At 36.9% G+C, this 26,074-nt stretch overlaps 1 protein-coding gene across 1 annotated transcript; it reads right to left on the minus strand.

Annotated features, from left to right (window-relative positions):
- Window positions 1-7,305: 7,305 nt before the first annotated feature.
- Window positions 7,306-14,959, minus strand: LOC127086555 (uncharacterized). The gene is made up of 17 exons (XM_051027331.1): window positions 13,821-14,959; window positions 13,537-13,623; window positions 13,225-13,429; window positions 13,003-13,138; window positions 12,275-12,634; window positions 12,023-12,104; window positions 11,826-11,938; window positions 10,581-10,747; window positions 9,683-9,893; window positions 9,422-9,476; window positions 9,260-9,316; window positions 8,682-9,167; window positions 8,484-8,548; window positions 8,330-8,386; window positions 8,144-8,237; window positions 7,915-8,055; window positions 7,306-7,826 (listed from the first exon to the last, which is right to left on the minus strand). The coding sequence occupies exons 1-17, from the start codon at window positions 14,583-14,585 to the stop codon at window positions 7,722-7,724; spliced, it is 3,186 nt and encodes a 1,061-aa protein (XP_050883288.1). The 5' UTR covers window positions 14,586-14,959; the 3' UTR covers window positions 7,306-7,721.
- Between the last annotated feature and the right edge of the window lie 11,115 nt (window positions 14,960-26,074).

A 26,074-nucleotide genomic window follows, 5' to 3' on the forward strand; every position in this document is an offset into this window, starting at 1 on the left:
CAGAACTATTTGAGGTTTTCTGTGATGCTTCATTGTTGGGTTTGGGTGGTGTGTTGATGCAGAATAAGCAGGTTATAGCTTATGCTTCGAGACAGCTGAGGGTTCATGAGAGGAACTATCCGACGCACGATTTAGAGTTGGCAGCTGTGGTATTTGTTCTGAAGTTATGGAGACATTACTTGTACGGGTCAAGATTTGAGGTTTTCAGTGACCATAAAAGTTTAAAGTATTTGTTTGATCAGAAAGAGCTGAATATGAGACAGAGAAGATGGTTAGAGTTTCTGAAGGATTATGACTTTGGTTTGAATTACCATCCGGGTAGAGCAAACGTGGTGGCTGATGCATTGAGTCGGAAATCATTGCATATGTCTATGTTAATGGTTAAGGAATTGGATTTAATTGAGCAGTTTAGAGACTTGAGTTTGGTGTGTGAGAGTACTCACAATAGTGTTAAATTGGGAATGTTGAAGTTAACGAGTGGTATTCTGGATGAGATTAGAGAGGGTCAGAAATCCGATGTGCTTTTGGTTGATAAGTTGACTCTAGTGAATCAAGGTCAAGGTGGTGAATTCAGAGTTGATGAGAATGGTGTTTTGAAATTTGGTAATCGGGGGTGTATTCCGGATGTTACCAAACTTAAGAAGAGTATCCTGGAGGAAGGACATCGTAGTGGCCTGAGTATTCATCCTGGAGCTACGAAGATGTACCATGATTTGAAAAAGTTATTTTGGTGGCCGGGAATGAAAAGAGAAATTGCGAGTTTTGTTTATTCTTGTTTGACTTGTCAAAAGTCAAAGATTGAGCATCAGAAGCCGTCTGGGCTAATGCAACCGTTGGCTATTCCAGAGTGGAAGTGGGATAGTATCAGTATGGATTTTGTTTCTGGTTTACCGAGGACAAGTAAGAATTTTGAAGCCATTTGGGTGATTGTTGACAGATTGACGAAATCGGCTCGTTTCATTCCGATCAGAATGGATTATCCGTTAGAGAGATTGGCCGAGTTGTATATTGAGAAGATTGTAAGTTTGCATGGTATTCCGTCTAGTATTGTTTCGGACAGAGATCCTAGATTTACATCGAAGTTCTGGGAAGGTTTGCAGAAGGCTTTGGGAACCAAGCTGAGATTGAGTTCTGCATATCATCCGCAGACTGATGGTCAGACTGAGAGGACGATTCAGTCACTAGAGGATCTTTTGAGGGCTTGTGTTTTGGAAAAGGGAGGTGCTTGGGATTGTTATTTACCTTTGATTGAGTTACCTACAACAATAGTTTTCATTCGAGCATTGGTATGGCACCGTTTGAAGCTTTGTATGGTAGGAGATGTCGGACACCTTTGTGTTGGTATGAGTCCGGTGAGAGCGCTGTGGTTGGACCGGAGATTGTTCAACAAACTACGGAAAAGATTAAGATGATTCAGGAGAAGATGAGAATTGCTAAGAGTCGTCAGAAGAGTTATCACGACAAGAGGAGGAAGTCACTTGAGTTTCAAGAGGGGGATCATGTGTTTCTTCGTGTTACTCCGATAACTGGGGTTGGTCGAGCTTTGAAGTCGAAGAAGTTGACACCTCGATTTATTGGTCCTTATCAGATTTTGGAAAGGATAGGGGAAGTAGCCTATCGTATCGCTTTACCGCCGTCGCTTGCGAACTTTCATGAGGTTTTTCATGTGTCTCAGCTGAGGAGGTACATTCATGATCCGTCGCATGTAGTCCAAATAGATGATGTACAGGTGAGAGATAACCTGACTGTTGAAACATCACCTATGAGGATTGAGGATCGAGAGTTGAAGCAGTTGCGGGGTAAAGAGATTGCCTTAGTGAAGGTAGCTTGGGGAGGACCAGCAGGTGGCAATGTGACTTGGGAACTGGAGAGTAAGATGAAGGAGTCTTACCCAGAGTTGTTCGCTTGAGGTACGTTTTCGAGGACGAAAACTCTTTTAGTGGGGGAGAGTTGTAACACCCTGATAATAATATGGTAATTATTTAAATTAAGTTAATAATATGTTTATTAATTTAATTAGATAATTGGATTATTATTATTATTATTTTGAAATAATATTATTGGATTTATTTATTGGAGTATATAAGTGGGAATAATAAAAAGTCCCAATTTTTGGAAAAAGGTTTTCACGTGAAAAGGAAAACAGAGCAAGCGGCTGAAAGTGAGAAAGGGCAAAGAGGCATAGCAAGAGGAAGAAGGTTGGAGAAAAGAAGAGCTTGGAGCTTAAAGATTCGCCGGATTAACTCAGGTAAGGGGGGTTTATCGTCGTTTGATGGGTCTTATGGGATAACATGTAATGGGTAGTGATAAACCATGGATTTTGACTCTGATTTGAATGATGCATGCTGAAATTGTGAAATATTTGATGAACGAATTTGGATGATAATTGACGAAAATTCGTAGGAATTAGAGGTAGTAAGGTTAGCGATTTGGGAAGCCGAATGTGTATGATCTGTAATTGATAAAACGAACGAACATGTATGAAAATTGAACGGTAGAAGGTTGAGATTGTGGAGATCTCGTAGCAGAGAAAACCCATAGCAGATCTGGAAAACTGGATTCTGGTCATACGCGTATGGCACTAGGCAATACGCGTATGGGATGGTTTAGAAAAGGGAGTTTTGGCGCTGGTACGCGCCATACGCGTGCGATACGCGTATCCTGTGCGTGGTACCTGTATGGGGTATACCATACGCGTATGAGTGGAAAAGATGATGTTTTGAACATGAAATTGTCTCTGTTGGTACGCGTATGAGGATGTGGTACGTGTAGCATACGCGTATGGGCGTGGGCAATACGCGTATGGACTTGGTCAGGAATGGGCAATACGCGTATGGGCATAGGCAATACGCGTATGGGCAGACTTGTGGTTTTTCTGAACTATGGTTGTGCAGTTTTTGGTTGTTTAGGCTGAGTGATGTAACTTAGCTGATGTATGACGTAGTAGGGATCATTTTCCCGTTGTTTTGAGTAGTATAGGTATTAGTAGAGTGTGCTAATACTGTGTTTGATTATGCGGCGTGATATGATATGCTTTTGTGATAAAATGTGTTGATGATGTGTGATGGTATGCATGATGCTGTGAGTGTATCAGTTATGTATGCATTTGTGAATAGACTGTTTTATGGCTTAGAGTGTGAGCATATGTCTATTCTTGAGTTGTTGTTGTCGTTGCATTGCTAGGTGATTAGCATGCATATTGTGGCCTTTATGGTGGTAGCTAATTCCCATGGTGAGGAATTAGTGAGTAAATCATTTTGATTGTTGTTGATGTTGCATGCTAGGTGATTAGCGTGCATAGCATGGCCCATTTGGGGTGGTAGCTAATTCCCATGGTGAGGAATTAGTGAGTGAGTCACTATGTCTCAAATGAGTGGGACTAGTGAGCTTGGTAGCCGTGCCTGGATTTGGACGGTGAGGTTGAACTATATGTTCACAAATAGTCGGTACCGCATGCATGGAGTCTCATTGCATAATATATGTATGGCGTATAATATGAATGGATGTATTCCAATATTATACGTGTTGTTTGTGTTGGTGTTGAGTATTATGTTGAGTTGATGTGCTGTTACTGAATACATGTTTGGATTAGGGTGATGAAGTGTGTTAAATTACTTAACATGACATGATATTTTATAATACTTATTATATTGATTGAGGAACTCACCCTTACAACTGTTTTTCAGGTAACGAGCAGTGATTGAGTAGGAGCTAGTACTTGGAGTCTAGAGTAGTTCATTAGGGGGTCATGCTCTGATAGATGTAACATCGGGGAGGGATGTTTTGAATGTTTTACTGTTGGTTATGAACCATTTTACATGTAATGTGTTACATGTTTTGATTGATTTGATTTATATCCGCTGCGATTTATGCGAATGTTTATTTGATTAAAAAAAGAGCATGACTGTTATTTTGGAACATGGTGTGAAGTGTTTATGTGACACCCATAACTGCATAATTACTCTGATGTTATATTTTGATATTTAATTTAAATTATTGGGGTAATTTAGAAGGGTGTTACACCATGGTCTTGCAAAAAGCAAGCATGTGTTGCTTTAAGTACTGCAGAAGCAGAATATATAATTGTGCACAAGTCATTTGGTTAAAGCAACAACTATGTGACTATCGCTTAAACTTAGGTTGAATTCCTCTAAAATGTGATAATGCTAGTGTCATTAATTTAACAAAAAATACAGTCATATATTCAAGAACCAAACATATAGACATTAGACATTACTTTATAAGGGATAATGTGTTTAAAGAATATTTGGAAATTGCATTTGTTGACACTCATGCACAACTAGTAAACATATTCACTAAACCATTGGCTAAAGAACCATTTTACAAACTCAAAAGAGAGCTTGGCATTCTGGATGAAATTGATATAATACTTACATTATATTATATGTCTCGTGTTACTATTTGTTACATAATCATGCATGATCTTACCTTATATACATCATCGTATATGTTTTATTATGCGTGAGCACTTGAAAATGTGATAAAATAAATTTTTCAAAAACTTTAAGGTAGTAACCTATGTGATTTTTTTAGCCAAAAATTTTACAAGTTTTGAAACAGAACTGATATGTAATCGATTACGACCAGCTGGTAATCGATTACTCATTCAAATTTTTGGTTATATATGTATTTGCAGCCCCTTATTATTTGAATTTCACATTTTGTTTTATGAGCAATCGATTACTCTCTCAATTCTCCTCCAAAGGCTACTCAACTTTACCTCTTTATATTATTGAGCAAGAATAGTGTCAAATCTTAATCTTCTACCACTCTTTGCGCCCTAGCTCTGCTACTCACTCTCCAAACATCCCAAAATCATCAAACTCTAAAACCCCAAATATCTAAAATCATCATGAACAATCACTGAACTTTTCGTAGCAAGAATCCCAAATATCCAAAATCATCAAAGAACTTATTTTGCACACTGATGGAGCGTTCCCGAGAGGACTCATTGACTAGTTGATGCTTACCGAGTATGTTAACCATGTGGCATAATAACTATGGCATGGGAGAGGTATATATATTTTATGTTTAACTTTAATCTATTTATTGTTGTTCCATGAAACTGCTAATTTTTTTAAATTTTTTTTAAATTTATTTATTACAGGACCGTCCTGCGCTGAAGGTGACCTTCCACGGGTCGAAGATAAAGAACTTCCTGAAGACTCTGATTCTTGAGCAGGTCAGGCGAATTGTACATGATTTTGATCTCCTCAAATCTATTGACTACTCAATTATCATGCTCGACACTTCACTTCTTATGGCTTTTGTTAAGCGATAGCACAAGGAGACATCTTCATTTCATCTTTCGTTTGGGGATATGACTATCACTCTGGATGATGTCTCCTCATTGTTCCATCTCTCTATTGCCGGCAGATTCTTCACGACTCCTGTTATTAGTTTGTCGCTTGCATGTTTGACTGTTGTACGAGATTTGGGAGTTTATGAGGAGGTTGTGCTGGAGGAGTTTGACTTTAACAGGGGTGTTCACCTTCGTATGTATTGGCTTCGGGATAGGTACGATGAGCTTGTTGAGGCACATATGTATGAGGTTACCGCTAGTGTGTACATGCTACATCTAGTAGTATGTACTCTCTTTACGGACAAATTCGCTGTTCATATCAATATTTGGCACAGTACTTGTTCAGTAGCCTTGACGATACCAGTTGAACTTGGGGGGGTGTTGTGTTGACCATCATATATTCAACACTTGGAGTTGTGACATCCTTTGAGACCAAACAGCTTGTTGGTACTTGAGTCTATTACAGGTATACTTCAAATTATTATATGTTGTTTAGTTATTATTTAATTGTTACGAATAATATTTCTTAATTATCATTTGTTGTGTTTGTGTTCTGATATCAGTGTTTGATATACGGTCATTTCCCCCACTATTTGTGATAGGAGGGTGCAACATTCCCTTGTAAGGGCCCCACGGGCAAGGAGATGGAAGGCCAGGAAGGCACATTCTGGTGGTGTTGCGAAGTACAATAAGAGGCTTGATGTGTTGACTGTAGATGATGTCATCTGAACACCATACATGGTGTTGCGGAGTACAATAAGAGTTCACCGTGAGTTTGATGACTCTTCTTTATATTTTGGTTATATGCGGTGGGAGACTTTAATCGCTAGACACTTGCCTGAGAGGTCTCTGCGACAATGTGGTTATGTCCAAGACATTCCACGGCCAGTTCTGGATATTCCATCTGCGAGCATTGACAGGTGGTTTCAGAATAACATTATAAGCTCCGATTGTGCCATTAAAGATCGCGGAGTGAGGATTCATCACGAATCGTAATGTGGTGATGGTTACTTAGAGTGGTATCTCACTGCACCACACTCTCGCATCATCATACATGTTGAGCATACAGATGATGTTGGATCTTTCTTTTTTTGGGTACCTATCGATTACGCGTCACTGCCGCCACCTCTAGCTAATGTCGAAGACGAACAACACCTCTAGATAATTGCAGTTATTATGGATAACCTCATGATTTTGGTAAACACAGATGGTGAGGTTTTTACTGGATTATCTCAATCTGCACATGTAGCTCGTGGGGGACCTATTTAGACATTACTATTGTTTTTTTTTGTATTATTTGTATATTACGTGTAATATACAAATAATGTTTTCGATCTTCCATTTATGCAAGTTGAACATAATTTAACATTTAAAAAAGGATTACATAACTTAAACATAACTTCAGAAAACGATAATAAATAAGAAAACTTAAACTCTACCAAATGATTCTAGACATTTCATCATCTTAATTATGTCATGAGCAGATCTTGAAATTTTCATATCTAACTCGATCATCTCCTTTGTTAACCTACAGTGAAATAATCCTCACATAATTGTCACATCTTCATAGGTCTTCAACTCAATAGAGTTGTATTTCACATAATTTTGGCAAGTAACAAATATATTTTAAAATTTTGGGAAGTATCAAATACATCAGTGGAGGTGACAAATTAAATGCTCTGATAAACTTAAAAGTAGGATTATAAAAGCGCTACTTAATGACCAGTATACACCAAAGCATGTTGAATAGAAGAGCACTTAAAAAAAATACATGACACTAATAGGAGTAATTAAATCCTAGCTCGCGTGTACTCACTGAAAATGGAAACTACTTTGTAGTGATAATTTCTAAATTATAACAATTATTGATTATGTAAGGGAATAAAACATGTTAGCAACTAGTTAAATACGTGTCACACGCAAAACTTAACAATATCTAGTATACCAAGTTATCCCCTTTCCTCCAAAAACTCCCAACAAACTAGACCATTAACATCTGCGATGATTTAAAGCATTGCAGCTAATACATGATATGATGTTAATAAGGACAGTTAAGAATTTACAGCATTAGTACCAACGGTTACAAAAAATAATGTTAGTGAGAACAGAAGCCGGATCTTTAGATTCATATCAGAATCACGTTAAAACCATTGGCAGCTAGCTATCGAGTGAATAAAAAATTTGGCTAGTTTTTCAACATCTCTTACCCCATGTCCTAGTTTCCTCAATTTTCAATTCTATTTCTCATTTCATTTCTTTGCTACAAAAAATTGCATCAGCAACAAGTAGTTTTGTTTTTCTGTACACCAAAATGGCAGATCACTCTGTACATACTGAACAAGTGTGCTCTGCACCCCACCAAAACAAACCCAAAACCTAAACCCACTGCATATAAACTTTACACAATCTCCTGAGAAGCACTTGGTAGTGCAGGAACAGGCTTTTGTAGTACCGAGGTCCCTTGAAAGATCATCATATGATAAAATCTTTTGTAATTGTTAATCTGTAGGAACGACAGCGGCAGTTACAGTTACTTCAACCGATAGTAAACATCTTAACTTTACGAGAAACATAATAAAAAAATTACACACCTCATCGTGCTCGAGCTTTTTAAACCCAAATTTGTTGGTCCATATTGATTTAGCTTCATCAGCCGCCGGTAGGACAAGGCTTTTCACGCCAAGTGATCCAAGTAGTCTCTCAATGCAAGAGAATAAGCATTGAAAGTACCCCTACAGACCAGTATGATTTTCAGTTAAGAATATTTGAGGACACAAACTTTAAAAAGCACCCATGTTTAACTCAAGTAAATCAAATAACCTGTCCTTGGTACTCTGCAACTGTCGCCACCAAGGGAAGTTCGGCGACTTCTGGCCCAAATACACGAAATACTCCAGCAGAAACAACGACTTGACTGAAAAACAAAAAAAAAAAACAGGAAACTAGAATCAGATAAACACGCAAGTGGACGAAACAAAAGAAAGGCATTCCCTTGTTATCCCTTACTTGACAGTGAGCACTGCACAGTACATTCCGCCAAAATCTTGTCCGCGAATATTCTTTCTGTGGAGTCAAACCATTATGAGAAAACAAATTCATTAGCATTCATAAATGTGACAACAAAAGATCAACTGAAAAGAAAAATACAACTGATGCTTACCCAAACAGCATTGTCGGAATGAAATCGCGACCAGAAGAAGAATCGACTATAGGATCAAACCTCTCCTGGAGACAACATTCCAACTCGTTAAAAAAAGCTATCAAGTAAAACATGTAATAAATTTGATGATAGAAATCCAAAATCCAAAATCCAAATGACCAAAAAAATTATATGGGACAGAAACACAAATATACTCACATGGAAGATGGAAACAGCCTTCGAAAGCACTTGCCTATATTCGTCAGACAATTGCTTTTTTTCATCAGATACGACTAATTTCCAATTCAGAACCCTCCATTTAATTTCAGGACAAACATCAGTGTCTAAACATTCCTCTACAACATCAGTGTGTACGACTTTCTCTTCAACAACAGTGACGGACCCTTTCTCTTCAACAACAGCGTCGGCACCTTCATCTACAACAACAGCGTCTATACCTTCATCTACAACGCCAGCGTCTGCATCTTTATCTACAACGCCAGTGTCTGCATCTTTATCAACAACGCTAGTGTCTGCATCTTTCTCTTCGACCCCAGTGTCTACACCTTTCTCTTTACACTTCCTTTTGATCAAACTTAGACTAGGATCAGGGAGACAATTCTCCCCAGAAGCAACCAAATTCACTAGAGAAGAGTGAATTTGACTGCAACTTGTGCAGCAGAACCAATTCCCCTCAGGCAATTCCTGATAAATAACCTCCAGTCAAAACATGCATGCATTACAAAAAGCAAGCAAATTTTAATCAAAGTTAAAAGAATTAGAAATTAAGTAGTTACCTCTAGGTTCTGCATGTTATGTTCCTTCAAACACCCAACATGATATTCCTTTTCACACTGCAAGAACACATTAATCAGTGCATCAAATAATCTAGTGCATTATCAAAATTACAGGCATTGAAAATTAAGGCTTGGTGGTCTATAATTCACATAAAGCAATACCTGATCACAAATAATCACTGTCCGAGGACCAAATAATTTAACGAAATCATGACATCTGTACATTACAACAAAAACATCAGGAAGATGAGTGTCTAGCCAAAAGTGAAGGAAAACAAACAAAACAAGAATCAAGCCCAGAAATGTCGCAAAGCATAGAATAATGCGTCATCTTATATCAAGGTGTAAAAGAGATAGAAAAGATTTCAAATTATATATCTAAATTCAACATGAAACTAGCTGAAAAATATAATAAAGCATTACCCACACAAGGCACATCCCCCGTGGTCAACAGCTACACTTTTGACAATGCGAATGCATCTTCGGTTAATCTGTTCTAAAGGATCGATGCCTGCGATCCTTCCAGCTGCCAGAGCATTCACATTGCGTTCCACATTACTCTCTTTCAGGAAATTATTCTGGCAGTATTTACAATACCAAGTACCACTAGGAATACATGGCAGAGGCACACAATCTGAAAATGACATACATATAATCAGGAACAGCAAAACGGAATGTCAGTTTAAAGTTGATGTAGCAGAGAAATAAACAAATTTGCAGTGGACCCGTGTTGGTTTACTTGACTTCTTGCATTCATCTTGAGGGGTTAAAAAGCTGTTCTCTTTTTTTTCCAGTTATATTTCTATACTACCGTTCATCCAATTTAAAGCTTTAGTATCAAGAGTGGAGATTTAATAAAATATGAGAAAATTCAAAAACTGAATCAGTCACATTTTTTCTTCAGTTATAAATTATTTATTGTTTAGATTGCACACTACAATTGAAATTCAGAGGTACTCCATCCAGACAGAATTACAAGTAGAAAAATCTACTTTCATAATTATTATTAAAGATGAAAGTTAGATGCATTTAACTTTATCGGTTTGACATTAAAAAAGGGAATACATCTACTAACCTACCCCTAATTATAACGGTGATCTACTTGCAGCATCAATGAATTAATTTATGGGCAGTTTTGGAATACAAACATTAAATGTGGATAAATATTTGACATTTGCTTATATTTAAATTTAGGCTTTTTTTTTGCTTATAATTGAGTACTAAACAACCATGTAAGAAACTAAACATAATCAACAATTTTCTATATGAAATTAAACACATCAACTACCATTTAATTTAGAATAGAGCAAATGGTGTTCACCTATGTGAAAAGCCCTTGGGCATCCATCACAACACAAAAGATCCCCTCCATCTTGACATATGCTGCAAAGGTCATCATTATCACTGGCAGAAAATCTCCGATCTTTTGATAGAGAGAGGGACAACTCATGTAGTGAGACTCCATTAGAGGTATATATGTGCAGGTAACTGAAATACAATAATACAATAATACAATAACTCAATGTTAAACAAGGAAATAAAGGTGAATTTGACAAAGCACAGCATTTCAATTAATGAATAAGAAAATCAGTGAGACCTGGAAATTGGGAAATGGAAAAGGAGAGTAAATAACAAAATAACCAATCCCCTAAAATTCGATTATAAGCAATTTTCTTGAGATGAGAGCAATTTCTTATCTCAAGAAAATTGCTGCAAAGGTGAATTTGACAACGCACAGCATTTCAATTAATGAATAAGAAAATCAGTGAGACCTGGAAATTGGGAAATGGAAAAGGAGAGTAAATAACAAAATAACCAATCCCCTAAAATTCGATTATAAGCAATTTTCTTGAGATTAGAGCAGTTTCTTATCCTCATCTTCCTTACAGAATGACATGTAAGGTTATCAAAATTGAGAGATTTAAATTGTATAATAGGCATTTTAAAAATAATATTTTGAGGGTATTTGGCCCAAGTTCTTCTATCTTTTGCTGTTTTTATTTGTCATCTCAAATGCTAACATTTGCAACTTGAGTTGAGCATTACTCTATATTCATCATCAGATTTATGAATTTAAGTTTAATTAAGTACTTGAAATATGCTATAAAGTTTTTTTGTTCTGTAATTTATATTTTTTACTGGATTACTAAAACTATTTTTGTAGAATCTTTTTCCATTCCCCAATTTGAGGTTGTGTTCCCCTTTCCTTAATCTGAATAAAACATCATTTTTCAGTGATGACACATGTCATTTCAAATTGTAAAACCATGAATGTTAATTTAAAATGCCTCCCATTTTACACATACCTTTTCTATTATATTCTATATGAATTTATGATGCAAATTTGCATGTTTCCTTAACAATGTAGAATAGATGTTCTCTATCACAACTAAATATTTGTAGTTTGACTTTTACCTGATTTTAATATATATGTGTGTGTGTTAAGTTTTACCTGAATTTAAAAGGATAAAACTAAGCATATGAAATGCAGAGTTCATTACCAAGCTAGTTAGACATGTTATATACACCCTATAGATCCAACAACAGAATTTAAACAATAACTCACGGCTTGCGTCGAGATGACCATCCAGCATGTGCTTCAAACTGAGATGCACTAACTTCCGTATTGCAACAGGTACAAAAAATCCCATATCCCTTTTTGTAACCGACCAATAGTTTCTGACAGCACCCAAAAAAGCACAATCAGAAAAAGATAAAAGTCATAAAACAAAGTAAAGCAGAACCAATTTCAAACAAAGCAACCTTTCCATGAGAATAGTAAGCTACTTCGGTTCCATCCGGTAACACGTCATCTTCAAATACCAACTTATGCAACCGTAGGTCCCTATCAAAATATGTTCAAGAAAAAGCAAACTTTAAATATCTGATATTATTCACTATTCTACATCAAAATCTACATAATATATAATCTACATCAAAATCTACATAATATATAACCTACATCAAAATCAGATAACTCCAACTTCGGCAAATCTTTTAAACAAGCACACTTACTTTCTAGTTATTTTTCCCCGACTCTTGCCACGAGATGCACTCTGCTTCATGCCAGTGTTCGATGCCTTTGGAATAATCTGTGTGTTTGATGACTCTGAAACTACCATCTCAGTGTCTAATGAGTTGGGAACCACAATGTCAGTGTTAGATGAGTTGGGAACCACAATGTCAGTGTTAGATGAGTTTGGAACCACCATCCCAGTGTTTAGTGACTTTGGAACCACCATCTCAGTGTTTGATGAGTTTGGAACCACCATCTCAGTGTTTAGTGACTTTGGAACCATAATCTCAGTGTTTAGTGACTTTGGAACCGCCTTCTCAGTTTTTAATGACTCTGAAACTGCTACTGTTTCTGGTGATCTGAAATAGCAGGTTCACTCATCATTTATGCTATGGTTCCAGTGAACTTCGATATATCGAACAGCAGGTACTACTATTATATGTATTTAAATACAGGTCCAGTAATGTGCTAGCTTATAAATTGGTACACATGAGCTTGTGCCCGAGTATACACATTTGAAAGTGACATCAAATAAAACAATACAAGATAATGAACCTTCTGATTTTAGAATAGGTAAACACAGGGAGGATATAAAATGGGGAATAAACATTATACCATCACTACTACGATTTCGAATAACTTCATGTAGCATGTGCTTCTCTTATACTCTTAGAATGTCCCAAAATGCAGCCAATATGTTTACATAACGATTAAAAAAAAAAGATACCTGGGTTGAACTACAGAGGAAATATTTTTACTGCGTGTTGTTGTTGCTGTCTGAAGGTTAGCTTGAGTCTCTTCCAACTCCATGCATGGATTGCATACTAGTTTTGACACACCATTACTAGATTCAGAAATTACACCTGCAAACATCGAAATTAAATTTTAATCACCTGGATTGTAAGTTACAAAGCATAAAAGGTAAATAGCAAACATATGCATATAAAACCTTTGCAGTTGAAACATATAGTAGAGTTCTGCATAGTGAAATCACCAAGGACCATTTGGACAGCTTCGTCCAACATGTCCAGCGAAACACCTGAACACGCATTCATGACTTCTCGAAGGTTTTTTCCATTCTCAAGGTAAGTATACTCCGGGGGACGTTTATTAGCACTACCAGCATGCAACTCAAAAACTGTCGGCGTGACAACCTAATCTCAGCAAAAATCCAAATAGCAAAACCACATTACAAACCTACAAGATCTTCCTTTTACTTATCAAAAAAAGAAAAACAATAACCAATCTTCCTTTTACTTACCTGAATCCCCTTACAACTATCACAAAAACACAAAAGCCCTGCGTCTTTAATCACTCCTTGAAAATCTTTTTCTCCAGGTTTCCGCGCCTACACATTATTCACCAATAAACTCATATCACACTCATGCACATGCAACACAAGAAAGAAAGAAAAAACGCCTAAACATCATTCACCAATAAACTCATATCACACTCTTGCACATGCAACACAAGAAAGAAAGAAAAACTCCTAAACATAATTCACCAATAAAACTAAAAGTTATAAAAAAAAATACGAAACAATACCTTCTGTCCCTTCATATATTTCACCTTCAACCCCTCAAGAATCCCTGTAGCCAAAAGATCTTTTAGCTTAATAGGAAACCTCTTAGTAGAAGATTTATACAATTTCCTTGGAGTTGGGGTTACCATAATAGGTAAACCCTCCGTTTTTTCCTTTTCAACATCATCATCATCAATTCCAACAACAACATTATCCAAAACCTTAACTTCTTCATCTTTCTCTTTCAATGCTGATCTTGTAAACCTTCTCATTGGTTTCTCTAAAGGCACCTTCTTTTTCTTAACATTACCACCCTTAACATCAAGATTACATTTTTCCTCTTTAGGTTCCTCAAGGGTTTCACAAACATTAGGTTTTACAGATTCTATTTCCATTTCATGCATCATATCTTTATCTTCCTTCAAGGGCTCAACCACAACAGTTTTCTCATCAATCACAGTTTCAAAAACCGATTCCAATTCCCCAGCAAGATTCCTGGGTTCATCATCGCTAGCAAGATCCACAACATCACTCTTAGCCTCTTCCTCACTCAAAACACCACCACCCACATCTTCAACATTCTTACCCAAACCGGTTTTTCTTGCCCTTTTCCCAACCGGAGACATCTGAACCGGAGGCTCATTCCTGTTCTTACTACCACCACGGGTTCGACCTAATGAACCATCGATCTCAGATTGAGCCTTCATTGCAAATGCAAACTCTCTCTTGAGACCTGTTCGAACCCTAGAAAGAACCATAAACTCGTTCGAATCCGTTCCTTTGGCCATAGAATGATTACTAGTATTTATCAAATACGAAAATAGAAACCCCAAATTAAACGCTAAAAAATTAATGAAAACGATTCAACTTAATTTTTGGGGTTTGAAAAATAAGTGAGAGAGAGAGATTAGGGTTTTTTTTGAAAAAAATAGTAAAAAGATACGAATTGAGAAATGGAAGATTTGATTTTGATTGATAGGGTTTGGTTGATTTGGTGGAAGAGAGAAAGGGCAATAGAAATTTTCAAGAGAGAGAAGAGGAAAAGAAAAGGAGGGTTTGTTGTATATTGAAACGATTTTTTTGACTATTGTGCCAAAACTAACCTTCACATTATGGTGGCGATTCATTTTCTGCAGTTTTTTCATTTTCTTTTTTCTTGTGTTTCGTGTTGTATTTTGAATTTCTTTTGAAATATAGTGTCTTTCAACTTTATTTATGCGCGCGTTAAATTAATAATAATTATATATGTGCTAAAAGTAATATGAAAATTAATTAGTGATGGTTTTAGGATTTGAATTTGAATTTTTTTGGGAGGTTAGAATATATGCTGCATTAGAGAAATGGAAATGCTTCATTTCTTGTTTGGATAAAGTTTACTTTTTCTAATTAATAGTGAATATATTTTGAGGTGTCTCAAATTTTATTTTATTTTCAAATATTATTTTTGTTTGTTAGATAAAAAATCATTTTAATTTTGATATTAAAGAGTGTTTATTTTATATTGGGTCAATATTTTAGAAAAAAATTATTAATGTACAGTATTTCTCGTTGTCACGGGCAAATCTCTACCACCCAAACTGTTATAAATATATTAAGACCTCTGAATATCCTATATCTTTGCAGAGGTATCATGCATACCTGTAATTTTTGTCAGTACAGTGGCGTCCAACCTGGGTCACGTCTCTTTCATTTTCATTTTTTCATCTTCTATCTAGAGATGGCTGATAAAATTATATGTTTTAATACAAACACCACAGTTGGGGACTTCGCTGGTGGAGGGAGTTTCAGCTCCTTCCAAAGGAAGTGCGCAAGACTGAGGATTGCTACAAATGTAATATCTATTGAATTCCCTAGGGGTGGACGAGGGGAAATAGGGGTTAACAACACATTATCTGACAGCGATGCCATTAGAACCATCCCTCATGATAATAACTTTATGGTTATCACCGTACAACATGAAAACTGGGATATCAAGCGAGTCTTGATAGATCCTGGGAGTTTTGTTGATGTTTTATTTTAGGATGCGTTTCAGAAACTTTAACTCATTACTAACGATGTCAATGTGTTAAAAGGCTCATTAATAGGATTGTTAGACAAACACGTACATTTAAGGGGACATGTCACCGTAAAGACAACATGTGACGAGGGAGTAGGTGCCAAGGTGATTGAAGTCAATCACCTTATCATAGTAGTGTGTCGCCCTACAACATCATTTTAGGTCCCCCCCCCATCAATGCATTATGGGGCAGTTATCTCTATCTGGTACATGGTTCTTAAATACCTGCTACCTAGTGGGCGAGTCGGAACGATACAAGGAGATCAGTGGATATCTCAAGAATGTTATCATAATAGTCTGGCGAGAGAAAAGGATGAGCTATCCCTTGTGGGCACTCCTTCCCTGAAGTTGTGGATGCATACATTGATTTATGGGATCCCAGGGTGGGCATAGACAATGAATGACTCACACCCAGATAGGACTGAAAGGATGTTAGAAGTGGCTAATCACCACGTCAGGTGATGAAGATATGTACCTCACTTATTGAGGAAGAAGGATATGGACTAGTCGACCAATTCATTAGAAATGTCGACTTGTTCGCCTAGGCTCTATCTGATACGCCCAATATATATACAAGAGTAATGAGTCATTGCCTTGCCATCAACCTTTTTTCCAAGCCAATGGATCATAGGAAGCAAAGAGTTTGTGATGAGAAGAAAGTCGACATTAATAAGGAGGTAGGCAAGTTATCCAGCGTCAAGTTCAATACATAAATAAAATATCATACATGGTTAGCCTACTTGATGTTGATATCGAAAGCAACAAAGAAATGGAACATGTGCGTAGATTATACTGATTTGAACATTGCATATCCCATTTACATGTATCCATTGTCAAATATTGATCGTCTTATCAATGGATCATTGGGTTACCGCATGTTGAACTTCACGAATGCATACTCAGGGTACAACCAATTTGGATAGATCCCATGTATGCCTCCAAAATAGCCTTCATATATAATCATGGAAACTACTACTATAACGTCTTTCCCTCAGTCTCAAGAATGTTAGCGCCATTTAGCAGCGACTCATAGACGTTGTGTTCTCCCAACAAATAGGGTGGAACCTAGTGGTATACATTGACGATATGATAGTGAAAACTACCGAAGGGCGCAACCATGTTGAAGACTTGGAGGATGTCATGTAGTCAATCAAGAATTATAATATGCATTTGAATCCCGCCAAGTGCTCTTTCGGAGTTCAGGCTGTAAAACTCTTAGGGTTCATGCTTACGAAAAGAGGCACTTAAGCAAATCCGGATAAATGTCAAGTCGTCATTGCTATAAGAAACCCCACCAATATTAAGGAGGTGAAGTAACTAATAGGTCGCTTGGACGCCCCATTTCGCTTCCTCTCAAGTGCGAGCGATAAGGCTTTCCTTTTCTTTGTCACCTTAAAGAAGAAAGAAAGATTCTAGTGTACGGCATAATGCAATGAGGCTTCCCAGAGGGTAAAAGTATTACTTGCGCCGATCCATGTTCTTACTTACCCGAGAGAGGAATCACCATTACTCATTTATCTCTCAATCACAGATCAAGCAATGAGCTCAATACTCATATGTGTTTTGTAAGCAAAGTGTTAAAAGGTGTCGAGGCACAGTATCAAAATATTAAGAAACTGACATAAGTTGTTGTCGTCACAATAAAGAAGTTGTGGTCATACGTCCATGGGCACAAGGTCTTCGTGAAAACCAACTGCCATATTCGACAGGTTCTGAAAAAATCAGATTTTGCGGGAAGGATGAAGTCTTGGGTGGTAGAACTCTCGGAGTAGAATATCTAATACATCCTGAGATGAAATCCCATGCTCCGACTGATTTTATGGCCGAATTTAGCTCGCACATAGATGAGGATACGCCTCTAGAATGAACATTATTGATTGATGGCGCCTCAAATGTGAAATGTAACGGGGGCATGAATAACCTTGGAAGGACCCGGTGACTTACTAATCGAGCATGCACTTAAGTTTGATTTCAAGGCTAGCAACAATCAAGTAGAGTACTGATGACCTCTCTACAAGTGTATCGATGACATCGAAGTAATAATAAAAAATTTGTCTCCATGAGGATTGTAACTTAACAAGAAAGTTATGTGTGATTGAAAATAATTAAAGACAATGGTTTTCATTAGAAAAGCGGTTCTAAAATGATAAATGATAAGATAAAATTCAAGGCAGGAAAAGTGATTAGGTCTTTATTTTCGAATCCCTTGTTTTTACCTGTTGATGAATTGTGTATATGTTGAGTTTCAATTAAGTTATCATCTCACTACGAATTAACAAGACCGCTAAATCTAATTCCTTAGTGTGCAACTCACTAATTTATACGATAACCCCATATATCATTTGGCCAATTCAAAGCTAAATTAGGCGTTCTAAGCGGGTTCATTCATAAGCAACAACTTATAATTATCTATCCCTAGTTAATAACAAAGTTGAACAAATTTCCTAGTTCAAATAATTAGACTAACAGTCAGAAATCCCTAATTATCTAGATCGATTCATACACTCATAAGCGATCAAAAGCATTAAATACAAGGACAATTTAAATAAGATAATAACATTAAAAGTACTCAACAAATCTCAAACAAACATATGATTCAATAGAGTCAAAATAAGGTTCATCTCAAAAAGGCATAATCTAGAGAAACTTAGCTACTCATTTATATATTAACAAATATCATGAGTGGAGAAGTATTCATCATGAAAATTTATGGAAGAATTCCTCTCCAATGACTCCAATGTGCTTCAAAATCACCCAGTGAATGCCTTTAGCTGTCATTTTCTCTCTAAAATTCAGAACCATTAAAAAAGTAGCCAAAAGACCTTTAAATAGCAAAAAACGTGTCATCCAAAAAGCGCCTCATCGTGCCACGACAAGTCAGTATTGTATTGCGATGCAAGCCTCATTGCATTGTGATGAGATGCATTGACGGCGCGAGAATTCCATAAGTGGATTTCCTCTTTTTCATCTCTTTTTCTTCATATTTTTCACTAAGTCCTTGTTTCTTTCTTGCCTTGGCTTTTTTCCCAATTCTTCATACTTTTGCATGGCTTTTGGTCATTTTTTTTTCTGAATTCATCTAATTTTCCTCATAAAAATCATGTAATGATGATTGTCATCAAATACGAAGGCCTAATTGTCGGCATGATCCTCGCCCTAGAAATGGGATCCTCTCGATTGAAAGCCAATAGTGATTCCCAATTGGTCGCCAACCAAGTCTCTGGATAATAATAGGCTAAAGTGTAACACCCCTTTTTCTATCCCAAATTACTTAGCATATAATCAGAGTAAATAAGCACGCATATAAACAAAAGGGCGTCACATCGACGTTTTCGAAACTTAAAACTTTCAAAACCAACAATACACCTGGCCATTTGAAGTAACACATTTTACTCATCATGAATATTCAAGCAATATGTGTTCGCAGCGAAAAATAAAGAATACTCATGTATTTCATAAAATGATTCATGTCCCATACCATGATCATCCCTCAGTAATCACTTCCAATTAAAATAAACAAGTAATAACATAAAACATATCTAAATAAGACACGAGTTCAATACCACCAATCTACCCAGTGTTACATGACCAGAGCATTGACTCATTAAGTGACGGTGTTTGATATGGCTAAGTGATGGTGCTTGGAGCTCAATATGCATTGATAAAGATATGTTAATCATAATAAAGCCTAAAGATCCTCTAATATGGTGATCAAAAGGATGTGCTTGAATATCAGGTTGTGTTTATTAAGTTGAGGATATCTAGTTGTGAATATCAATATATGGTTATTAAGTATGCTTGGATATCAAATTATTAATGGTTATTTATGGAGACAACGCCTTATGTTAAGCGACATCTGTTGAAGTCAGCAAAGATCTCTAATTAAATGATTTGTATGATAATGGGGTTTATTATGAAGAGTTATCTAAAGCCTCATTAGAAGAAGATCCAAGGCTCCAGATTGATGCTAGAGTCATAGATAATGTGGAAAGGAACCAAAATTTTTAAAGTTGTGAAAGAGAGGAAGCGTGAAAGCACTTTTGTCTGTGTTGAATGATCAGTGTCTATAAAGGTATAAGAAGAACTATTTATTTTACTAAGGGAAATCACATGCACACTTAAACCTTTTGAGAATCCTCTCTTGATTTTATAAAATCTCCTAAAAATGTTTTAAAATTTCAACCAATTGATTAAGGAACCGTCTGATGTGTTAAGAGTGTAACAACCCGATTTTTATTCTAATATCTTTTGAATTTTGTTTGAGCTTTTGAAGTGTCTTTTAATTAATTAATTAATTAATTAATTAATTAATTATTATTTAGGTTAATAAGGATTGATAGAATTTAATATATAGTTTAATATTCAAATTATTGGAGAATGTGAGAAATTATGGTTTTGGGTAATAAACTATAATTTAATTAAATATATGGAAGTGGGTAGAGTTAGTGAGAATTGAGGGAGTTGGTATAAATTATTAAATAAAATAAATTAGGTTTTATTTAAATAGAAGGGAAAAGTGGGAGTACATTGTTGAGTGTAGTTTTAAGTGTCGGATTTTTGTTATCGTCTCCACAGGGATTGTGAGATATCGCCGTCGTTCGACAGTTGTTTCAATTCTTAACTCGTAGTAACAAGGGGGTTTTGGTTTTAGTCACAGTATCTTGCATAAAAGTGTAATAAAATGCGGTAAAAGTTTTGGTTTTTCTATTTGAGAAATATTGTCAAAGTTAGGGTTCGACGATCACTTTGCATGTATATGTTCGATCAACAAAACTTATAAACTCCTTTAGATGACAAGCTATTTCACAAAGTCCTCCCAATGTGTTTATCTCTAACAACCATTGTGGGTTTTCCCATTTTGATCCATTGTTTATCTCTAACACAATCTATCAAAATGACAACTTTTTGGTTCAACCTTATGGTGAACAAAATCATTCATTACTATCTCTAGCTAACAAACAAGATTGGATGAAAACCTAGGTAAAGAGTTGGTAAACATCTCTCGATCAAAAACCAACACAAAGAGTTTTCAATAAAACAAAGTTTTCACCATATATTCATCATTAAAGAGTTTACAAATGAAGATCATCCCATTTACACACAAAGCTAATGATCATCTACATCTAACCTTTACAAAATGAAGAACTTAGCCACTCATTTTCATGGTGGCTTGCACAACAAGTCTCGGTTGAAGGTTGATCAACATCCAAGTCGAAGAATCGAGATTGGATGGGAATCCACCTTCTTCTTGTAGAATAATGTTAAGAGATGAAGAAAAATGAGTTTCTAGGTTACAAAATATCTCTAGAGTAAATGCTGAAAATATCTAAAAAAGTACAAAGTATGGAAGTGTAAAGTATGACTCCAAAAAGTAGCCCCTACTACTTATAGTGCTGCTACTGAGTTGTCATGCTCGCTAGGCGAGCATAATGGTTCGCCTAGCGAGCCCCTAGAATAGGCACCAGAGGCACCTGCGCCCAGAGAAATATCCTTTGCCAGATTTGCACGTTCGCTAGGCGAACAAAACCTTCGCTAGGCGAATCCCACGCTTCAACCTTCGCTCCAGCGAGCTTAGGAGGTTTTGCTACTGGAATTGCTCGCTGGGAGCTCGCTAATGTCTCGCCTAGCGAGTGAGTGCTGGCTGCGCTTTTGACCAAGTTTGGGCGTGTTCGCTACCACCTTCGCTGTCTGCTCGCCTAGCGAGTTTGTTGATGTTTGCTACTGTAAAATACTGGAGATATTCGCTGGAAGCTCGCTGGGTGCTCGTCTAGCGAGCACTTCGCCACAGCACTCGCCTAGCGAGTAAGCTGATGAATGCATTCTTTTTCTTGGTCCCTTGCCATTTTCTTGTGCCTTCATTTTCTATTATTTCATGCCTAATTCCTGCACAATAACGCACAAATCAAAGGTACCAAGATCGTTTAACATTGTATTGCGATTCATCTAAAACAAAGGCGGTTTCGAACGCTTTAGCAACAAAAAGGAGTGAAAGATGCCCACATTTGATAGCTCAAATAAGCACTTTTAGGCATCTAACAACTCTCCCCAACTAGATTCTTGCTTGTCCTCAAGCAAAGTATGCCTCTTGAAGGACAAGAGGATTTGCTTTAAGAAAAAGGTTTCTCCGAAGTCGGATAAAACGGCTCAAACACAAGAAAATCAACCAGGCATAAGTTCCCAATGGCTAGAATAACATAATGCACAAGAACTAAAACTTAATAGCAATGCAAAATATGTATCTATCCACAATAATATTATCTTGAATGAATCACCCTATCTCTCCTCTTCGAATAAGGATTGAAGAAATTACGCGTTTGCAACTGCGGGGACAATCTCTCTCTCCAACAAACAATGAAGAAATCAATTCAATTCATACAATGTCTAACAATTATAAATGGAAATGCGGAAGCGAGAAGATCACTAAGGACTTTTCCGGTTGTAGCTTGGTTAGGCTTACAAACAAGGGTCATTTCTAAGGCCATTGAAAACGAAATTGCCGATGCAAAAGAGACATTCACTGTACACTATTCACACATCTCAACTTTGTTCCATTTGTTTCTCATTTGAAACCTTCACAACTCTTTTTTCACAACTAAATTTTTGTTTTTCACTATTTTTCTTTCAAGCAAGCATTCATTTTCATTTTTTCTATTTTTTTCTTTTCTTTCACATCATATTTACAAAACAGATGTTTCTCTTTTCTATATTTTTATATTTATTATTATTTTATTTTTTTTCAATGCTTGCTCGGTTTTTCAAGAGTTGTGGCACTTACCGATTCTCTTTTTCGTTCTCCCTAACTTATTTCTTACTCACCTTAAGTGAATGCTCTTGACTTTTTACGACAAAAGAACAATTATCAAAATTTTCCGGGTTTCAAGAAAAAAGATTTTTGACATCTCGCTTTATTTCAAGCAGAGATTCAACTATTTAAGCTCAAAGGGGTTAACGAATACTCTCTCTTCTCACGGGTAAGTTGTATTTGGAACTGGTTGTGCTCATAAGAAAACAAGCGCCTTAATCATTTCTAATTGCTTCCACAAATTCACAATAATAAAAGACCAATGCATGAATCAAATGAATCAATAAAATTTATTAGAATCCAGCATTTAAGTGTACAATGGAGGTTTCCTCACAATTTGTGGTTCTAAGTCCTAGATGAAACATTCATTCAATTATGTTGCAAAAAGAATAATATTCAATTACAAAAAAAGAGTAAAGTTCTTAATGCATTCTAAAATTCTAACCGGAGGTAACCATGTACCTTAGCATTATTCACTTGTTTATTTTTATCATTGCCATCCAAGCTCGTGTGCACCTTCATTGGATACTTCTTTGAGGAGCAACCAATCTAGAAGGTTTGACACTCAACAACCAAAATTTTAAACCAAACACACAAATTTAAAACATAAACAATACTCATTACTTAAAAATTTTAAAAATGTGCATGGGGGACAAAACACCCCAAAAGTACATAACCAAAATCAAAATCCAACAAATCTGAAAAATACAATAAAATAAAACAAATCTGAAAAATACAATAAAATAAAACAAACTTAGCCCTCAAAGGACTCAAAACCCTCATCACTACCAGCTTCAGAACCGGTAGCATCATCATCATCATCATCATCATCATCACCATCATCCTCAGCACCACCTGAAGCACCAGCACCAGATGCACCGTGTCATACGGTGAACTGACTTGGGGTGTTTTGTTTTTTATCGCAATGTCGCGGATAGCAAGAGTCGCCACCGACTTTTCTTTTATCCAATAAGGAAAGGTGGAAAAGAACAGGAAAGACCTCAATAGATTTTGGGTTCGGGAGGTACATTATACAAAGGGAAGGTGTTAGCACCCTTTGTATCCATGGTTATCCATGAGCTCTTAATTGCTGGATCACTTATATTTTTGTCTGAAAAGTGTTCGTGAATTGTTTAAAAAATGTTTCGAAAAGAGAGTTTAACTTTGTAATGATTCTCGTATGAATGTATACAAAGTATTTATCTCGTTTGATTTTGAAAACGGTTTAGAAAAATGTAACTTGGTAATGATTCTAGTATGAATGTATACCAAGTGGTGATTTTCTAGGATTTGCAAAGTGTGAGGGGTGGGAAATGTTTTAGGTTATGATCCAGCAATTGAGAGTTATACCTTCGTAAGGTCGTTATGAACGTTTCCTATCCTTATGAGGGTAAAACTATCCTTACTATTGAGAAGTAAGTAATTTTACCCTTTGGATGTTTAAGGGTCATCGTAGGGTCATCGATAGGTCATTGAAGGCAACAGTTGTAAGGATACCTTAGCATTCGAAGGGACGATCATCATTTAACCGTAGGCTACACCGAAGGGTCATCGAGGGACGAAATCATATATTCGAAGGCAACATCCGAGGGACTATGATTTATTTTATGATGATTTAATCGAAGGGCCATTGCTAAGTGTATCCCCACATTCGCGGGACATGACCGTGGTACCGTAATATCGTAAGGCAAAAGAGAGGTCCAAGATCACATATTTAGAGGCCGTATTTTACAATCGATTAGGTAATTAGGATGAATCTCCACATTAAAATTAATACATTAAAATTAATACATTAAAATTAATACATTAAAATTAATTAGGTAATTTAGGGTGAAACTCCACAAGGGTATCCCACAAATAAAGTGGAAGACCTAGACAGCAATCTTTTATTGGGAAAGGTGAACCTTTACAAAATTCAGCAAACGGGTTAGAGTACCAAGTCAGGATGCAATCAAGGATTGCACCGCAAAAGAAACCAGAACAGCAGTAGGGTCAGATAAACAATGCATGGCTATGATAAAAACATGACAGGTTAGCAAAGGACAGAACAGAAAAATCAGCGATTGTCCCGGTCGCCGCTGCCTCGCCTAGCGAAGGCTTAGCGAATACTCGCTGCATGCTCGCTTAGCGATGTGCTAGTGAGCGGCTGCGGATTCTGGTTTTGATAACAGCATAATGTCAGCAAGCTTCACACCTTATAGCATCCATTACAGAGATTATGTGGTTAGACATTCAGATGTTCATGCATACTTAAATTCATATGTAAAACTTAAGATAGTTTCATAAATTCAATCATGATACCATATGCAAATTAAGAACATAAGGTAGTAATAGCAATGCCAACCTGTTTGTAATCGAATTGTAACCTTGAATTGGCCGATCGGATCGAATTGAGCGGAAATGACCTTGTTGCCGCCGGCTTTCCTTCAGGGTTTCCTTTAGGGTTACTCGGAATTCTCAGGGTTAGCCTCTAGGGTTTGCCGTCTGTGAGCACTAGGGTTTGCTTGCTAGGGTTCTCCTTTCGTCCTTTTTCGTCCTCTTTTTCATTACTGAAGTGCTGGTATTTATAATGCTCTTTTTTGTGACCTAATGGGCTCAGAGTGAAGCCCAGAATTTTCTGTTATCTGCCAGCTTCGCTAGGCGAGCGTGTAGCGAACGTTCGCTAGGCGAGCGTGTAGCGAACGTTCGCTAGGCGAATGATTTGCTCGCCTAGCGAGCAGGCCAGTTTGGGCCATTTTCTGGATTGGGCCATTCGTGAGCTGGGTCTTTGATCCTTTAAGATCAGTGTCATAAAAATGAGTCGGAGTGCCCTGAAAAATGTCTTAAAATATTAATGGGCAAATTTTGGGGTATGACAGCTGCCCCTGTTCAATATTCTTGAACTGAGAGAGTCAGAATAGTATGTACGCCATTCGTGGTCTGGAGGTGGAAGATTATTGAACACTTAGAACGCCCCAAAAATTTGCACTTGTCAATTAGTTAGTCTTGATGGAGATGGGCTTAAAGATGCCATCTAGGAAGTTTGATGATGAGAGCTTCAGAGTGCGTCGTACGTTAGAAGATATCTGAAGTCATGGGTGTCACTGGGTCATACGCCAGACCGTATAGTGAGTCATTCATTAGGCCGTCGACTTCACTGGGGAGTTAGAATGGGTCATACGCCGCTGGGGATAACAGATCAGAATGGATCATACGCTAGATCGTATCTGAGTTGCAGAATGGGCCGTTTGTTAGGCTGTATCTGACGAAAAGTAGTCGTACGCTAGACTACACCTCGGGATGTACCGTACGCTAGGTAGTATCTGAGGAATGAAGATCCGAATGGGTCGTACGCTAGACCGTATCGGACTTGTTGGGGGAGTAATATGTTGTGCCGAATCAAAATGAGATAAGAATCCGAATGAGTCATACACTGCTGG

This window comes from Lathyrus oleraceus, chromosome 5 (assembly GCF_024323335.1).
Source record: "Lathyrus oleraceus cultivar Zhongwan6 chromosome 5, CAAS_Psat_ZW6_1.0, whole genome shotgun sequence".
NCBI classification, from domain to species: Eukaryota; Viridiplantae; Streptophyta; class Magnoliopsida; order Fabales; family Fabaceae; genus Lathyrus; species Lathyrus oleraceus.